The sequence below is a fragment of the Oncorhynchus mykiss genome, chromosome 31 (genome assembly GCF_013265735.2).
Source record: "Oncorhynchus mykiss isolate Arlee chromosome 31, USDA_OmykA_1.1, whole genome shotgun sequence".
Lineage (NCBI taxonomy): Eukaryota > Metazoa > Chordata > Actinopteri > Salmoniformes > Salmonidae > Oncorhynchus > Oncorhynchus mykiss.
This window is the reverse complement of record NC_050571.1, coordinates 34005834-34021060: the sequence shown is the minus strand read 5'-3', so window position 1 is coordinate 34021060 and position 15227 is coordinate 34005834. Positions and strand designations below refer to the sequence as shown.

The 15227-nt window shown below is 41.3% G+C and overlaps 1 protein-coding gene across 1 annotated transcript in view; it reads left to right on the top strand.

Annotated features, from left to right (window-relative positions):
* The window catches only part of LOC110505071 (polycomb group RING finger protein 3), a 98620-nt gene extending 85751 nt beyond the window's left edge, over window positions 1–12869 (top strand). Inside the window, exon 9 of the mRNA XM_036969865.1 lies at window positions 12349–12869. Coding sequence (XP_036825760.1) covers window positions 12349–12435 — 87 coding nt within the window. The 3' untranslated portion in view covers window positions 12436–12869. The remainder of the gene's footprint in view (window positions 1–12348) is intronic.
* Window positions 12870–15227: the final 2358 nt, after the last annotated feature.

Below are 15227 nucleotides of genomic sequence, written 5' to 3'. Positions count from 1 at the left end.
TGCCTTGTTAAATTTACATTTGTGGAATTTATTTCCTTCTTAATGCATTTGAGCCAATCTGTTGTGTTGTGACAAGGTAGGATAGGTTAATAGAAGACCATGTCCATATTATGGCAAGAACAGCTCAAATAAGCAAAGAGAAACGACAGTCCATCATTACTTTAAGACATGACGGTCAGTCAATACAGAAAATAAATCCTTCAGAGAGCCCAAATAAATCCACAGAGTTCAAGAAACAGAAACATCTCAATATCAACTGTTCAGAGGAGACTGTGTGAATCAGGCCTTCATGATCCAATGGCTGTAAAGAAACCACTATTAAAGGACAACAATAAGAAGACGAGACTTGCTTGGGCCAAGAAACACGAGCAATGAACATTAGACCAGTGGAAATCTGTCCTTTTGTCTGAGGAGTCCAAATGTGAGATTTTTGGTTCCAACCGCCGTGTCTTTGTGAGACGCAGAGTAGGTGAACAGATGATCTCTATGTAACCGGTGTGAAATGGGTAGCTAGTTAGCGGGGTGCGCGCTAATAGCGTTTCAATGGGTGACATCTCTTGCTCTGAGACCTTGAAGTAGTTGTTTCCCTTGTTCTGAAAGGGCAGCAGCTTTTGTGAAGCGATAGGTAACGATGCTTCAAGGGCGACTTTTGTCGATGTGTGCAGAGGGTCCCTGGTTCAAGCCCAGGTAGGTGTGAGGAGAGGGACGGAAGCAACACTGTTACATGCACATGTGTGGTTCCCACCGTGAAGCATGGAGGAGGAGGTGTGATGGTGTGGGGGTGCTTTGCTGGTGACACTGTCTGTGATTTATTTAGAATTCAAGGCACACTTAACCAGCATGGCTACCACAGCATTCTGCAGCGATACGCCATCCCATCTGGTTTGCGTTTAGTGGGGCTATTTGACCAAGAAGGAGAGTGACGGAGTGCTGCATCAGATGACCTGGCCTCCACAATCACCTGAACTCAACCCAATTGAGATGGTTTGGGATGATTTGGACCGCAGAATGAAGGAAAAGCAGCCAACAAGTGCTCAGAATATGTGGGAACTCCTTCATCACTGTTGGAAAAGCATTCCAGGTGAATCTGGTTGAGAGAATGCCAAGAGTGTGCAAAGTTGTCATCAACAACTGTCATCAAGGGTGGCCTCTTTGAAGAATCTAAATATATTTTGATTGGTTTAACACTTTTTTGGTTACTATATAATTCCGTATGTGTTATTTCATAGTTTTGATATCTTAACTATTATTCTACAATGTAGAAAATAGTACAAATTAAGGAAAGCCTTTGAATGAGTAGTGTGTCCAAACTTTTGACTGGTCTGTATATATTTTGTATTACAAAACATTAGTTACCTCGTGAAACAAGAAAATGTGTTATAATATCAGTAATTACACATGTTGAATAACCTGTAGCAAGTGGATGTGTAATTGTGTAATAACTGATAGCACTACAACCTTATTACCATATTATAATATAGTAAAATATATGTAAATATTGTGTTGTTATTACAGTTATTACTGTGTAGTTACATAGTAATTGAGGCAACTTAATGTAAAGTGTTACCACATATACTTGTAGGATCCTGTTGGTTTAGGAACATAGAACAACCTCTATGGAACACAGAACGAGCTCAAGGCTTCAGAGACCTCGCTAGTTCCACTTCATGCCAGTGTTCATTTCGTCAACAGTAACTATGACAAATAATACTTGACAGCAACCTATTTAACAAGTCCGGCACGACTGTGCCACATCTTGTAATTGATGTATGTTTGCTAAGGTTATACAGTGCTAGATAATTACTGTATGGTAACAACGTGTATATATTGCTGAGTAATTAGTACCTTGTGCCATTGTGAGGACAAAGGGTGGTCTTGGAATGTGAGCAACAATTATGTAACATATAACGCACTAACAATATCAATGTCATCGGCAAGATGCCGTTTTCTAGGCTGTTGCTATACAGCAAACCTACTCATATTTACAACTGGTGAACCCAAAAGTCTTATTATAGACTTTTGTGAGAGCAGTAGCAGATAATATGCTACATGACAGGAAAAACAGATGTTTTGAAGCTTGAAGCGGGGCCATTCTGGCATTTATGCTGACGTGCGGCACACCTGTGGGATAGACTATGTAATCGACATGTATTCAGCATTGATCGTTTAGGTTGAAAAGATGCACATCCAAATCGATTGCAAGCCTTCAGTATAGCCATGAAAGACAATGTGTTGGATTGTTGGCACGTCACCTATTTTACCTGATCTGAGCGGAGGAGCTTGGAACAATTTTATTTAAAACTTGTCAAGCATTGTGGAAAGCTCTGTACCATGGCATGAAGTAGTTCAACCAAATAAATAATTTAATCTTGAGCGTGGTAACAACTATATCAAATACAAGTGCCTGGATTCAATCTAATCATGCTTTGCCCGACAATGCAGCATTTAAAGGTAATTTCTGCTGGAGCCGACATATGCCGACATACGCAGGATTAAACGTTAATTAGGTTTGTGGGAACATTGCCTTTAATAGCCACATTGTCGATAAAACACAATCAGATTGTAGACATGGAGAGAAAGGAAACCTTTATATATGTCAGTCTGTCTCTAACCAAGGTGGTGGTTGAGACAAGACTAATAGATATTTCAAGACATTAACAGTGGTTGGGAGACCTCCTATGATGAATTGTGTACTGTAGGTGATTTTGGTATAAAAGGCATGGCGAGGACACTCATTTAAATCTGTCTTTCTCTTCGCTCCTCCATAAACGAAGGGGAGGATGCTGGAAGAGAGAACACAGAAAGAAACCATATTGCTGCTGACTTGGCTAGACGCAAGAGCCCCAGGGAGGGACACATCTGCACCCTGTCCTCTGTCCTCTGTGTGTGTGTGTGTGTGTGTGTGTGTGTGTGTGTGTGTGTGTGTGTGTGTGTGTGTGTGCGCGTGTGTGTGCGGGCATGTGCGCCCGTGTGTGTGTGTGTGTGTGTGTATGTGTGTGTATGCATTTGTATTGCTTGATTAGGACACTGTGAGAGTACAATGGAGAGATAATCAACCTATTCAGTGTTTACTTCTATTGAGACGAGTATCATGAAGAGAGGAAAAAAGCAGTCATCGAGTTCCATTACACCCAGGCTTTAGGGAAGTGTTGCGACTATTAAATATAGATGAGATGATTAATGCATATGCTCATTATTTTCATGCAAGGTGCTTCATTAATTAACCCACACCCCCGCCAGTGAGTGTGCTACTGCTGCTGGTGGGTGTTGGGTTACAGATGGTAGGGGAGCACTGGTAATCCAACACTCTATTTGGAGCGATGCGTCGGCGGGACTTGGCTCCCAGAGTTCCAGTTCTCATTTAAGCTGCGAGTTTTCACCAGAAACCAACAAGTACTTGCTTAAAGACTCAAACTTCAACAACAAAAACGCAGGAGAAAATCGGGTTGATGTCCATGTTGTTTGTGGGGAGAAGATGACACCAGAACAAACAGGTTACAGTACACAAATAAGAGCTTTTTGTCTTCATAATAGAGCAGAAACTGTCCAGGAGTCCAGATGGCATGCCTGCTAGTGTTGAGTGGTGTTAATGTTTCTCTGGTGAAGATGTGATATGATTTTCTGAGGGACAGTTTCAGAGCTCTCTTTGAGTCACTAAAACAAACAATTCCTCTCGAGTTGACAGCATCTGACATCAATGGCCATTTAAATGAAAATCTCCATTGGGTACTGCTGTTTTAGATTTTCTGCACGTCTTGTTTCATCAAGTCATCTTCTACGTGACACAGAGGGTTGCCTCATGAGGAGTAAGTCAACAGAGGTCAGGCGAACAATGGCCGTGTGGCTGTGAATAGCTTACGTAACACAATTTAATGACTCACTTCAGCACTAGTTGATCACTGGCCTGCAGCACTCTGGCTTGACTACACACACCTTTCATTTGAATAGCGTGCTATTTAAATTCAGCGGATGGGTTTGTAGCTATCTTAATTTTTGCAGACGTTTCATAGTATGATTTGTGTAAAATTCTGTTGTTTCATTTTGTTGCCATGTAATCATCTGTTCCATACAGTAGTTCTAACTTGTGGTGATGAATGCTTCCACCAAGGGGTCAAAGGTACACTTTCTTAACCAACTATGGGGCTAAGTCTGATAATTCTTATATTCTAGTAGTTGTTGTGTTTGCCCAACACCCCTTATTTTCTCACTGTAGTGGTACCTCCAAGTCACCCCACTTGTAGCAGCCAATCACAGTTCACCATTCCCCGTGCACCTCGCTGAACCCGACTCCTGCAGTCAGAGTGAGATCCCGGTCATTAGAGAATGGACTCGCTGGACTAATCCTCATGTTCATTGTATTTGACCTGTGTTTAGCGTGTGCATCTAATTGTAAGTACTGTCGGACATGTCACTGGGATTTCAGTTGGGTGTTGCTAAACCAGTAGAGTATTTACCACCTTAATAAGGTTTATAGAGTTATTACTTTTCCATGTGCTTCATGCTACTTCTAGCCAGCTAGCCAAAATGTTAGCCAGTCATGCTAGCTCGTAATGATGTGTACCACATGCCTCGTTTTTGGATAGTCTATATACACTACTGTTCAAAAGTTTTGGGTCACTTAGAAATGTCCTTGTTTTTTAAAAAGCACATTTTTTGTCCATTAAAATAACGTCAAATCGATCAGAAATACAGTGTAGACAATGTTGTAAATTAATGTTGTAAATGACTATTGTAGCTGGAAACGGCAGATTTTTTATTTGGAATATCTACATAGGTGTACAGGCCCATTATCAGCAACCATCACTCCTGTGTTCCAATGGACCATTGTGTTAGCTAATCAAAGTTTATCATTTTAAAAGGCTAATTGATCATTAGAAAACCCTTTTGCAATTATTTTAACACAGCTGACAACTGTTTTGCTGAAGCAATAAAACTGGCCTTCTTTAGACTAGTTGAGTATCTGGAGCATCAGCATTTGTGGGTTCGATTACAGGCACAAAATGGCCAGAAACAAATTACTTTCTTCTGAAACTCTTCAGTCTATTCTTGTTCTGAGAAACGAAGGCTATTCTATTCCAGCTACAATAGTCATATTCAACATTAACAATGTCTAAACTGTATTTCTGAATAATTTGATGTTATTTTACTGGACAAAAAAATCGCTTTTCTTTCAAAATTAAGGACAATTCTAAGTGACCCCAAACTTTTGAACGGTAGTGTAAATGTATATGCATCTATTATTTATACAGTACCAGTCAAAACTTTGGACACACCTACTCATTCAATGTTTTTTCTTTATTTGCAATATTTTCAACATTATAGAATAATAGTGAAGACATCAAAACTATGAAATAACACGTATGGAATCATGTAGTAACCAAAAAAGTGTTAAACAAATACAAATATATTTTACATTTGAGATTCTTCAAAGTAGCCACCCTTTCCCTTGATGAGAGCTTTGCAAACGCTTGGTATTCTCTCAACCAGCTTCATGAGGTAGTCACCTGGAATGCATTTCAATTAACAGGTGTTCCTTGTTAAAAGTTAATTTGACAAATTCCTTTCCTTCTAAATGTGTTGGAGCCAATCAGTTGTGTTGTGACATGGTAAGGGGGTATACAGAAGATAGCCTTATTTGGTAAAAGACCAAGTCCATATTGTGGCAAGAACAGCTCAAATAAGCAAAGCGAAACGATAGTCCATTATTACTTTAAGACATGAAGGTCAGTCAATACAAAAACATTCAAGAACTTTGAGTGTTTCTTCAAGTGCAGTCGCAAAAACCATCAAGTGCTATGATGAAACTGGCTATCATGAGGAACACCACAGGAAAGGAAGACCCAGAGTCACCTCTGCTGCAGAGGATAAATTCATAAGGATAGGTTCATTAGAGTTACCAGTTTCAGAAATTGCAGCCCAAATAAATTCTTTACAGAGTTCAAGTAACAGACACATCTCAACATCAACTGTTCAGAGGAGACTGAGTGAATCAGGCCTTCATGGTTGAATTGCTGCAAATAAACCACCACTAAAGAACACCAATAAGAAGACGAGACTTGCTTGGGCCAAGAAACATGAGCAATGGACATTAGACTGGTGAAATTCTGTCCTTTGGTCTGATGAGACCAAATTTAAGATTTTTGGTTTCAACAACTGTGTCTCTGTGAGACGCAAAGTAGGTTAACGGATGATCTCTGCATGTGTGGTTCCCACCGTGAAGCATGGAGGAGGAGGTGTGATGATCTGTGGGTGTTTTGCTATTGACACTGTCTGTGATTGATTTAGAATTCAAGGCACACTTAACCAGCATGTCTACCACAGCATTCTGCAGAAATATGCCATCCCATTTGGGTTTGTGCTTAGTGGGATTATCATTTGTTTTCAACAGGACAGTGACCCAACACACCTCCAGGCTATGTAAGGGTCATTTGACCAAGAAGGAAAGTGATGGAGGGCTGCATCAGATGACCTGGCCTCCACAATCACCCGATCTCAACCCATTTGAGATGGTTTGGGATCCGTTGGACTGTCGAGTGAAAGAAAAGCAGCCAACAAGTGCTCATTATATGTGGGAGCTCTTTCAAGACTGTTGGAAAAGCATTCCAGGTGAATCTGGTTGAGAGAATGCCAAAAGTGTGCAAAGCTGTCATCAAGGCAAAGGGTGGCCACTTTGAAGAATGTAAAATCTTTGTTTAACACATGATTCCATATATGTTATTTCATAGATTTGATGTATTCACTATTATTCTACAAAGTAGAACATTTTAAAAAATTAAGAAAAACCCTTGAATGAGTAGGTGTGTCCAAACTTTTGACTGGTTCAGTAATTATATATATTTGTTCATATTGTCTGTGCATGCATACCGTTATGTTTAATTAAGGACATTTATAATATTTAGGTAGTCTCATTCTACTGCACTCTGTATTTAGCCTTTTGTAGAAACTTTAATGTGCCTTAATAACAATACGAATATAATTATTAAATTACGAGCCTATTTGATTTCATAACATGAGCTGCTTAGTATGTAGAGACTGATGGCGCCAACAGAGATGTCAGCATTGCGACTAGCTCGTAGGAAACTTAGCAGTTTTTTTATATACTATTTTTTACATTATTAGCTCAGGAAATGTTTTGTGTCATTACATACAACCGGGAAGAACTATTGGATAATAGAGCGGCGGTAACTCACCAGAACTACCATCATTATGACCAGGAATACGACTTCCCTGGAGCAGATCCTTTTCTCACTCTCCCCAGAGCAATTTAACTTATTCCAGAGGCAGACCCCAAACAGTGCCGACGGAATGGAGGCACTTGAGGCGACGTGCTGGTTCGACTTAGGAGGCGCGCACACCACGCACCGCTTCCAAGTATATTACTCGCTAATGTTCAGTCTTTGGTTAACAAAGTTGATGAGCTTAGAGCAAGGATTTTTTTACAGAGAGACATTGGGGCCTGTAACATACTTTGTTTCACGGAAACGTGGCTCTCTCGGGATACTCTGTCAGAGTCGGTAAAGCCAGCAGGATTCTCAGTACATAGCACAGACATTAATAAATATCTCTCTGGGAAGCAGAAGGGCGGGGGGAGTGTGTTTCATGATAAACGACTCATGGTGTAATTCTAGGAACATACAGGAACTCAAGTACTTTTGTTCACCCGACCTGCAATACCTCACAATCAAATGCCGACCATATTATCTCCCAAGAGAATACTCCTCCATCATTGCCACGGCCGTTTACATCCCCCTCAAGCCAATACCATGACGGCCCTCAAATCACGTCACATGACTTTATGTAAACTGGAAACCACATATCCTGACGCTGCATTTATTGTTGCCGGGGATTTTAACAAAGCACATTTGAGGACTAGGCTGCCGAAGTTCAACATATCGACTGTACTTTTCCTTTTGGCAAATCTGACAAAGGCTCTATCTTGCTCATCCCTTCCTTCCTGCAGTTCAAACAGGTCAGACAGAAATTCCATTTCAGTTTGTTAATCCAAAAATAACACAAACACATACATAAGCACGTTTTAGATTTTTATTATATCAAAATACAAACATTTGAAAGGAAAATATTACATTGGACTAAGCGTTGGAAAGTACCCATGCTAAGAACCATTCAACGCTGGTCTGACCAATCGGAATCCACACTTCAGGATTGTTTTGATCACGTGGACTGGGATATGTTCCGAGTAGCTTGCGAAAGAAATCTAGACGCATTCAAGGATACGGTGACTGAGTTTATAAGGAACTGTATTGGAGATGTAGTACCCACTGTGACTATTAAATCCTACCCTAACCAGAAACTGTGGATAGATGGTAGCATTCGTGCAAAACTGGGTCAAACGTCAAATGTTTTGGGTAGCCTTCCAAAAGCTTCCAACAATAAGTTCCTACTGTCAGAGCTGGTGTAACTGAGTCAGGTTTGTAGGCCTCCTTGCTCGCGCACGTTTTTTCATTTCTGCCCACAAACTTCTACAGGATTGAGGTCAAGGCTTTGTGATGGCCATTCCAATACCCTGACTTTGTTGTCCTTAAGCCATTTTGCCACAACTTTGGAAGTATGCTTGGGGTCATTGTCCATTTGGAAAACTAATTTGCTACAAAGCTTTAACTTCCTGACTGATGTCTTGAGATGACGTTTCAATATATCCACATAATTTTCCATCCTCATGAAGCCATCTACTTTGTAAAGTGCACCAGTCCCTCCTGCAGCAAAGCACCCCCACAACATGATGCTGCCACGTCTGTGCTTCACGGTTGGGATGGTGTTCTTTGGCTTGTAAGCCTCCCCCTTCTTCCTCCAAGCATAACGATGGTCATTATGGCCAAACAGTTCTATATTTGTTTCATCAAACCAGAGGACATTTCTCCAAAAAGTATGATCTTTGTCCCCGTGTGCAGTTGCAAACTCTGGCTTTTTTATGGCGGTTTTGGAGCAGTGGCTTCTTCCTTGCTGAGCGGTCTTTCAGCTTATGTCGATATAGGACTCGTTTTACTGTGGATATAGATACTTTTGTCCTTTGCTGTAGTTCTGGGATTAATTTGCACTTTTCGCACCAAAGTACGTTCATCTCTAGGAGACAGAACTCGTCTCCTTCCTGAGCGGTATCCTGGCTGCATGTCCCCATGGTGTTTATACTTGTTAATTGTTTGTACAGATGAATGTGGTACCTTCAGGAGTTTGGAAATTGCTCCCAAGGATGAACCAGACTTGTGGAGGTCAACAATTTTTTCTGAGGTCTTGGCTGATTTCTTTTGATTTTCCCATGATGTCGAGCAAAGAGGCACTGAGATGGAAGGTAGGCCTTGAAATACATCCACAGGTACACCTCAAATTGACTCAAATGATGTCAGTTATCATATCAGAAGCTTCTAAAGCCATGACATAATTTTCTGGAAATTTCCTAACTGGATCCGGTATATTTGTCATCAGCAACGTTGAATAGCATAGTGCCCCGACGTTATTTTTCCAAACATAAAAATAGTGCCCCCCTAGCTTCAAGAGGTTTTAAAGGCACAGTCGACTTGTGTTTATGTAAACTTCTGATCCACTGGAATTGTAATACAGTGAATTATAAGTGAAATAATCTGTCTGTAAACAATTGTTGGAAAACTTACATGTACAATGTAGATGTCCTAACCGACTTGCCAAAACTATAGTTTGTTATTAATAAGACATTTGTGGAGTGGTTGAAAAACAAGTTTTAATGACTCCCACCTAAGTGAATGTAAACTTCCGACTTCAGCCTTATATAGTCTTAATTCATTCCTACTGTGATTTGTGGGTATTGGGTATATGTTGTGTAATTTGTTTGATATTACTTGTTAGATATTACTGCACTCTCAGAGCTAGAAGCACAGTCATTTCGCTACACCCGCAATAACATCTGCTAATCACGTGTATGTGACCAATAACATTTGATATGATTTGATGTGTAGATAGTCCTTTCTACCGCAGCTTTTTTGAAAGCTATCATGAAGTACTGCAGAAGTGTTGCTACTGCTCTCAGTTGCTGCCCTGAATTTAACAGCCGCTATCAACAAAGATCAGTCGGAAAAAGTTGTGATGGATTACTTTCTGGAGGACGACTGTGCCGTGCTGACTCTCTCTGACTGAAAATTTGTCAGACGATGAGGAAATCCCTGATTTAGGTAAAAACATGTTCATTGAACCAGACATTGTAGAGTCTTGTGATGGGGAAGAAATGACGATCAACAGTGTTGTGTCACGGAAGAAGTTGACCGAGTTTTGAAATAAGTGGAATGCCCTGTGAAAGCAGAGTATGATTGCAAATGTGGTTGGAGTCGAAAAGAGAACACAGTAGGCTGTTGTATAAAACACATGTCTCCGGTTTACATCTTCAAACTAAGGGCAACCATGGCAGAGAGGGTGAAGCATTCATCCACATATGCCAGTAAGAGTCTAGCTACATTCTCAGATATAAGTTTCTAATTTTGTCAGGAAATTGTTTTCATTGTAAGTTAAAGCATACTGTTAGCTAGCTAGATAAACACTTCTGCATTAATGTGGATGCTATCATGATTATGGATAGTCCTAAATGAATCGTGAATAATGAGTGAGAAAGTTAGAGGCATAAATATATTTTCCATACAGGATGCATGCTTTGGGAGGTTTTTATTCTGTACTGTCTTCCTTCTTTTCACTTTGTCAATTAGGTTAGTATTGTGGAGTAACTACAACATTGTTGATCCATCCTCAGTTTCTCCTATCAAAGCCATTAAACTCTGTAACTGTTTTAAAGTCACCATTGCCCTCATAGTGAAATCCCTGAGTTGTTTTCCTTCCTCTCCTGCAACTGAGTTAGAAAGATATGCCTGTATCTTTTTAGTGACTGGGTGTATTGATATACCATCCAAAGTGTAACTTCACCATGCTCAAAGGGATATTAAGTGTCTGCTTTTGAATTATTCCCCATATACCAATAGGTGCCCTTTTTTACGAGGCATTGGAAACCTCACTGGTCTTTGTGGTTGAATCTGTGTTTGAAATTCACTGCTCGACTGAGGGCTCTTACAGATAATTGTGTGCGTGGGGTACGGAGATGAGGTAGTCATTATAAAATCATGTTAAACACTATTATGCTCACAGAGTGAGTCCTTGCAAATTATTATGTGACTTGTTTAGCACATTTGTACTCCTGAACTTATTTAGGCTTGCCATAACAAAGGGCTTGAGTACTTATTGACTCAAGACATTTCAGCTTTTCATTTTTAATTAATTTGTCAACTTTGACATTATGGGGTATTGTGTGTAGGCCACAATTTAAATTCAGGCTGTAACACAACAAAATGTTGAAAAAGTCAAGTGGTTTGAATACTTTAGGAAGCTACTGCACATGCTCCTCCCGGATCAGCCTTTAGTATTTTTCAACCACAATAAAAGCTGGAACAAAGGGAGATTAGCCGGTGTGTAATTACCACAACCATTATCTAGTTCCTATATATTCCACCTCATCCATCTTGTTCAGGTTTACACCCTCCCTCAGTCTAATGATAAGGCCTTGTTTCTTATTTTTGAAAATAACAGTGGGTTTAAAGATCAGGGGAAGCATTTCCCAGTAGTGTCGCCGAGCTAAACATAATTAGAGACAAGTAGGTTAATGATAATAGGGTGTGACACATGTTAATAGCTTCTCATTAGGATGAATTTAGTTCTACTAGAGGCATTTTGAAGATTACTGGGAATTGTTGGGGCTCAAACCTTAAACTGGACACTTTTGTCCTACGAGAAATCGCTATGTTGCCACAAGAATGTGGCCAAGTGCATGTGATGTAGAGTAACTGCCAAAAAGCACACAAATGATCGTTTTCCCAAAATTGTCCAATCTTTCATTAAGAGCACCTGCCGCTGTTTCAGACTGAAAACGGCGTGTTGTAATGCTAGGCTGGTGAAATGAGATGGGAGCAGTTCTGAGGAATGTGTGCTCTGAATTACCTTAATGTTTTCATTCAGATTACACCCAAACTGTTTGATAAATGAGGTCTTGTGTTTTGCGATAATCATCAGAGCCATTTAGCACTGAGAAGAAAACAAGGTTTCCCTCAGCTGCAACTGCAAAGGTGGATAATGGACGTTTGTTATATGAGGACCAAAAAAATAAGAATAGGCAAACCACAATGTCAAAACAGCAGTGTTTAGAAAGCACCACACATGGTTCCCAAAAGACCATGTACAACCTGTTGAGCATGAGCCTCCAGTCATGTTACAGTATAACCACAATAATGCATGTGTGCCCTGCTTTCACTAGGTATACCACAGAGATTAAAACAGGAAGGAAATTAGTTGAAGATTAATCCTATTTCTCCTACCCTTTCTTAGCCCAGATCCATCTTCAGCAGTCTTGAGGTGGAACGTCATGACGTGGAGGAGAACATTGTCTACTTTAGGATTCATGGCAGTTCTTAATCTATCCATCCATGCTGCGCTCATGTTTTTTCTCTGACCTACTGAGGTAACTACAAATGTGGTTGTGGGTCCTATCCATTGACTCTGATCTTTACAAAGGCTCCTCTTCCATGTAGTATCGTGATGGATAGTGTAGAGAGCTGCAGGTGTGGAGTATTACTACCCTGTGACTGTGAACCTGACCAGCTTGCCATATGCAGGACATATTCTTCTTGTAATATCTTTTTGTGATTTCAAATAAATGTGGAACTGACACACAGATGGCCTGCCTCTTTCTTTGAATGAACCATTTCCTGCAAGCGGCAACTAGCAATGACAATGGTCGGCTTGACTAGAAACCATAAGACTAGACTACACATTGTGGTCCTTTTAATGGACCAAAAAAGAAAAGCTTGCCAACATTCAGCAATTTCTTAAGCCTTAAAGTACTATAATCTGGCGTGTCTTTTTAAGCATACAAATGTTCTAAAAACTTAGGTTGCGGCTTTGTTTTCTTATGTCAGAACGGAAAATAACTACTTTAATTATTACAGAACACAGCAGGACCACTGTCTTCCTGCTGGCTGACATTTTGATTTGAGAGCGGAAAGAGAAAGCAATCAGCAGCCAACCTTGAGTGTCCCACAGAGCTCCCAACCCCTTTCTGACATGTTTACCTTCAGTTTCACGTCCCTGTTTGGGTGATTATTCCACCACAGGGCATCCCAGAGATCATTAAGTTGATTTGGCTTCCACGCGGGTGTGAAAGGTCACTTACCATCATCACTGTTTAATTGTCCGTCTTGTTAACACAGTAAACTAATGGGCTGCATGTTTTTTATGTGTTGTTTTCATCACATTAACATATTGCAGTTGAGATTTATAATCCCTATAATTCATGATGGCGTAGCAGTTCAGACGTCTTTGTCTTGTCGTGTCCTGTGTATATATCCTTTTTTTCCTTTGTATATATATATTTTTCTATTTTTAACCTCAGTATCAACATACTCACCTGCAACCCTCCTCACCCAATGTGGTAAGGATCTGCTATTTTCTATACTTTAGAACCGGAACCCCCAACAGAAGCTAGCCAGCTAACTAGCTACTAGCTAGTAGTCAGTTAGCCACTGCTAGCGGTCATCAGCTAACCTTAGCCCGGTCAACTCCTGCCAGTCTGCACAGCGCGATTCAAAACAGCGCATACCAGATAGCTTTTTCTTCACATCTCCAGTTTCCTACCGCAAGCTCTGAACCTTTTCACCTGGATCATCGCAGCTAGCTAGCTGCTATCCGAGTGGCTACACCCTGGCTAACGTCTCTGTCCCGAAGCAAGCACCAGTGAGCCTGGAACTAGCCTCATGCTAGGTCCATCTCCCAGCTAGCTGAAGAGGTCCATCAGCCACTCCTACAATACACATTTTGCAATTGGCCTGGACCCCTTTTACTGCTGACACGGTGGTCCCGCCGATTCCAACACAACTGATCTCCCGACGTAATCCGCCCGATGGGTTTCAACAGACTCCTTCGTCGCGATGTCCCTTGAAGGCCCATCCACTAGCCTGCCAGCCGCAGCCCGCAGCATATCGGACTGTTAGCTGAAGAGGACCCTCAGCCAATTTCTTGAGCTGCAAATACCTATTTTGCTAATTGGCCTGGACCCTTTTACTGCCTACACAGAGCCCTGCCAATCCAACATGACTGGTCTGCCGACGTAACCGTCCGAGGGGGCTACAACAGACTTCTTCCGTTGCTACGTCCCCCTAAGGCCCTTCTGCTAGCCCCGGTCTGCTAGCTGTCTGAATCGCCATGTCTCCAGCTTGCCTAGCTACCCACTGGTCCCTATGATCACTCGGCTACGCATGCCTCTCCCTAATGTCAATATGTCTTGTCCATTGCTGTTTTGGTTCGGGATTATTGTCTTATTTCACTATAGAGCCTCCAGCTCTGCTGAATATGCCCTTTTGTTTCACCTCCCACACATGCACCTCCCACACCTCACCTGGTCTAAATGATGTCTCCGGAGACAAAACCTCTCTCATCGTCACTCAATGCCTTGGTTCACCTCCACTGTATTCACATCCTACCATACCTTTGTCTGTACATTATGCCTTGAATCTACTCTTCTGCGCCCAGAAACCTGCTTCTTTTACTCTCTATTCCGATTGCACTAGGTGACCAGTTCTTATAGCCTTTAGCTATACCCTTATCCTACTCCTCCTCTGTTCATCTGGTGATGTAGAGGTTAATACAGGCCCTGCAGCACCTAGCTCCACTCCCATTCCCCAGGCGCTCTAATTTGTTGACTTCTGTAACTGTTAAAAGCCTTGGTTTCATGCATGTTAACATTAGAAGCCTCCTCCCTAAATGTGTTTTACTCACTGATTTAGCACACTCTGCCAACCCGGATGTCCTAGCCGTGTCTGAATCCTGGCATAGGAAGGCGACCAAAAATCCTGAAATTTCCATCCCTAACTATAACATTTTCCGACGAGATAGAACTGCCAAATAGGGGGAGTTGCAATCTACTGCAGAGATAGCCTGCAGAGTTCTGTTATACTATCCAGGTCTGTGCCCAAACAATTTGAGTTTCTACTTCAAAAAATCCACCTTTCCAGAAAAATGTCTCTAACCGTTGTCGATTGTTATAGATCATTTTCTGCCGCCAGCTGTGCCCTGGACACCGTATGGGAATTGATTGCCCCCATCTATCTTCAGAGCTCGTACTGTTAGGTGACCTAAACTGGGACATGCTTAACACCCCGGCCGTCCTACAATCTAAACTAGATGCCCTCAATCTGACACAAATTATCAAT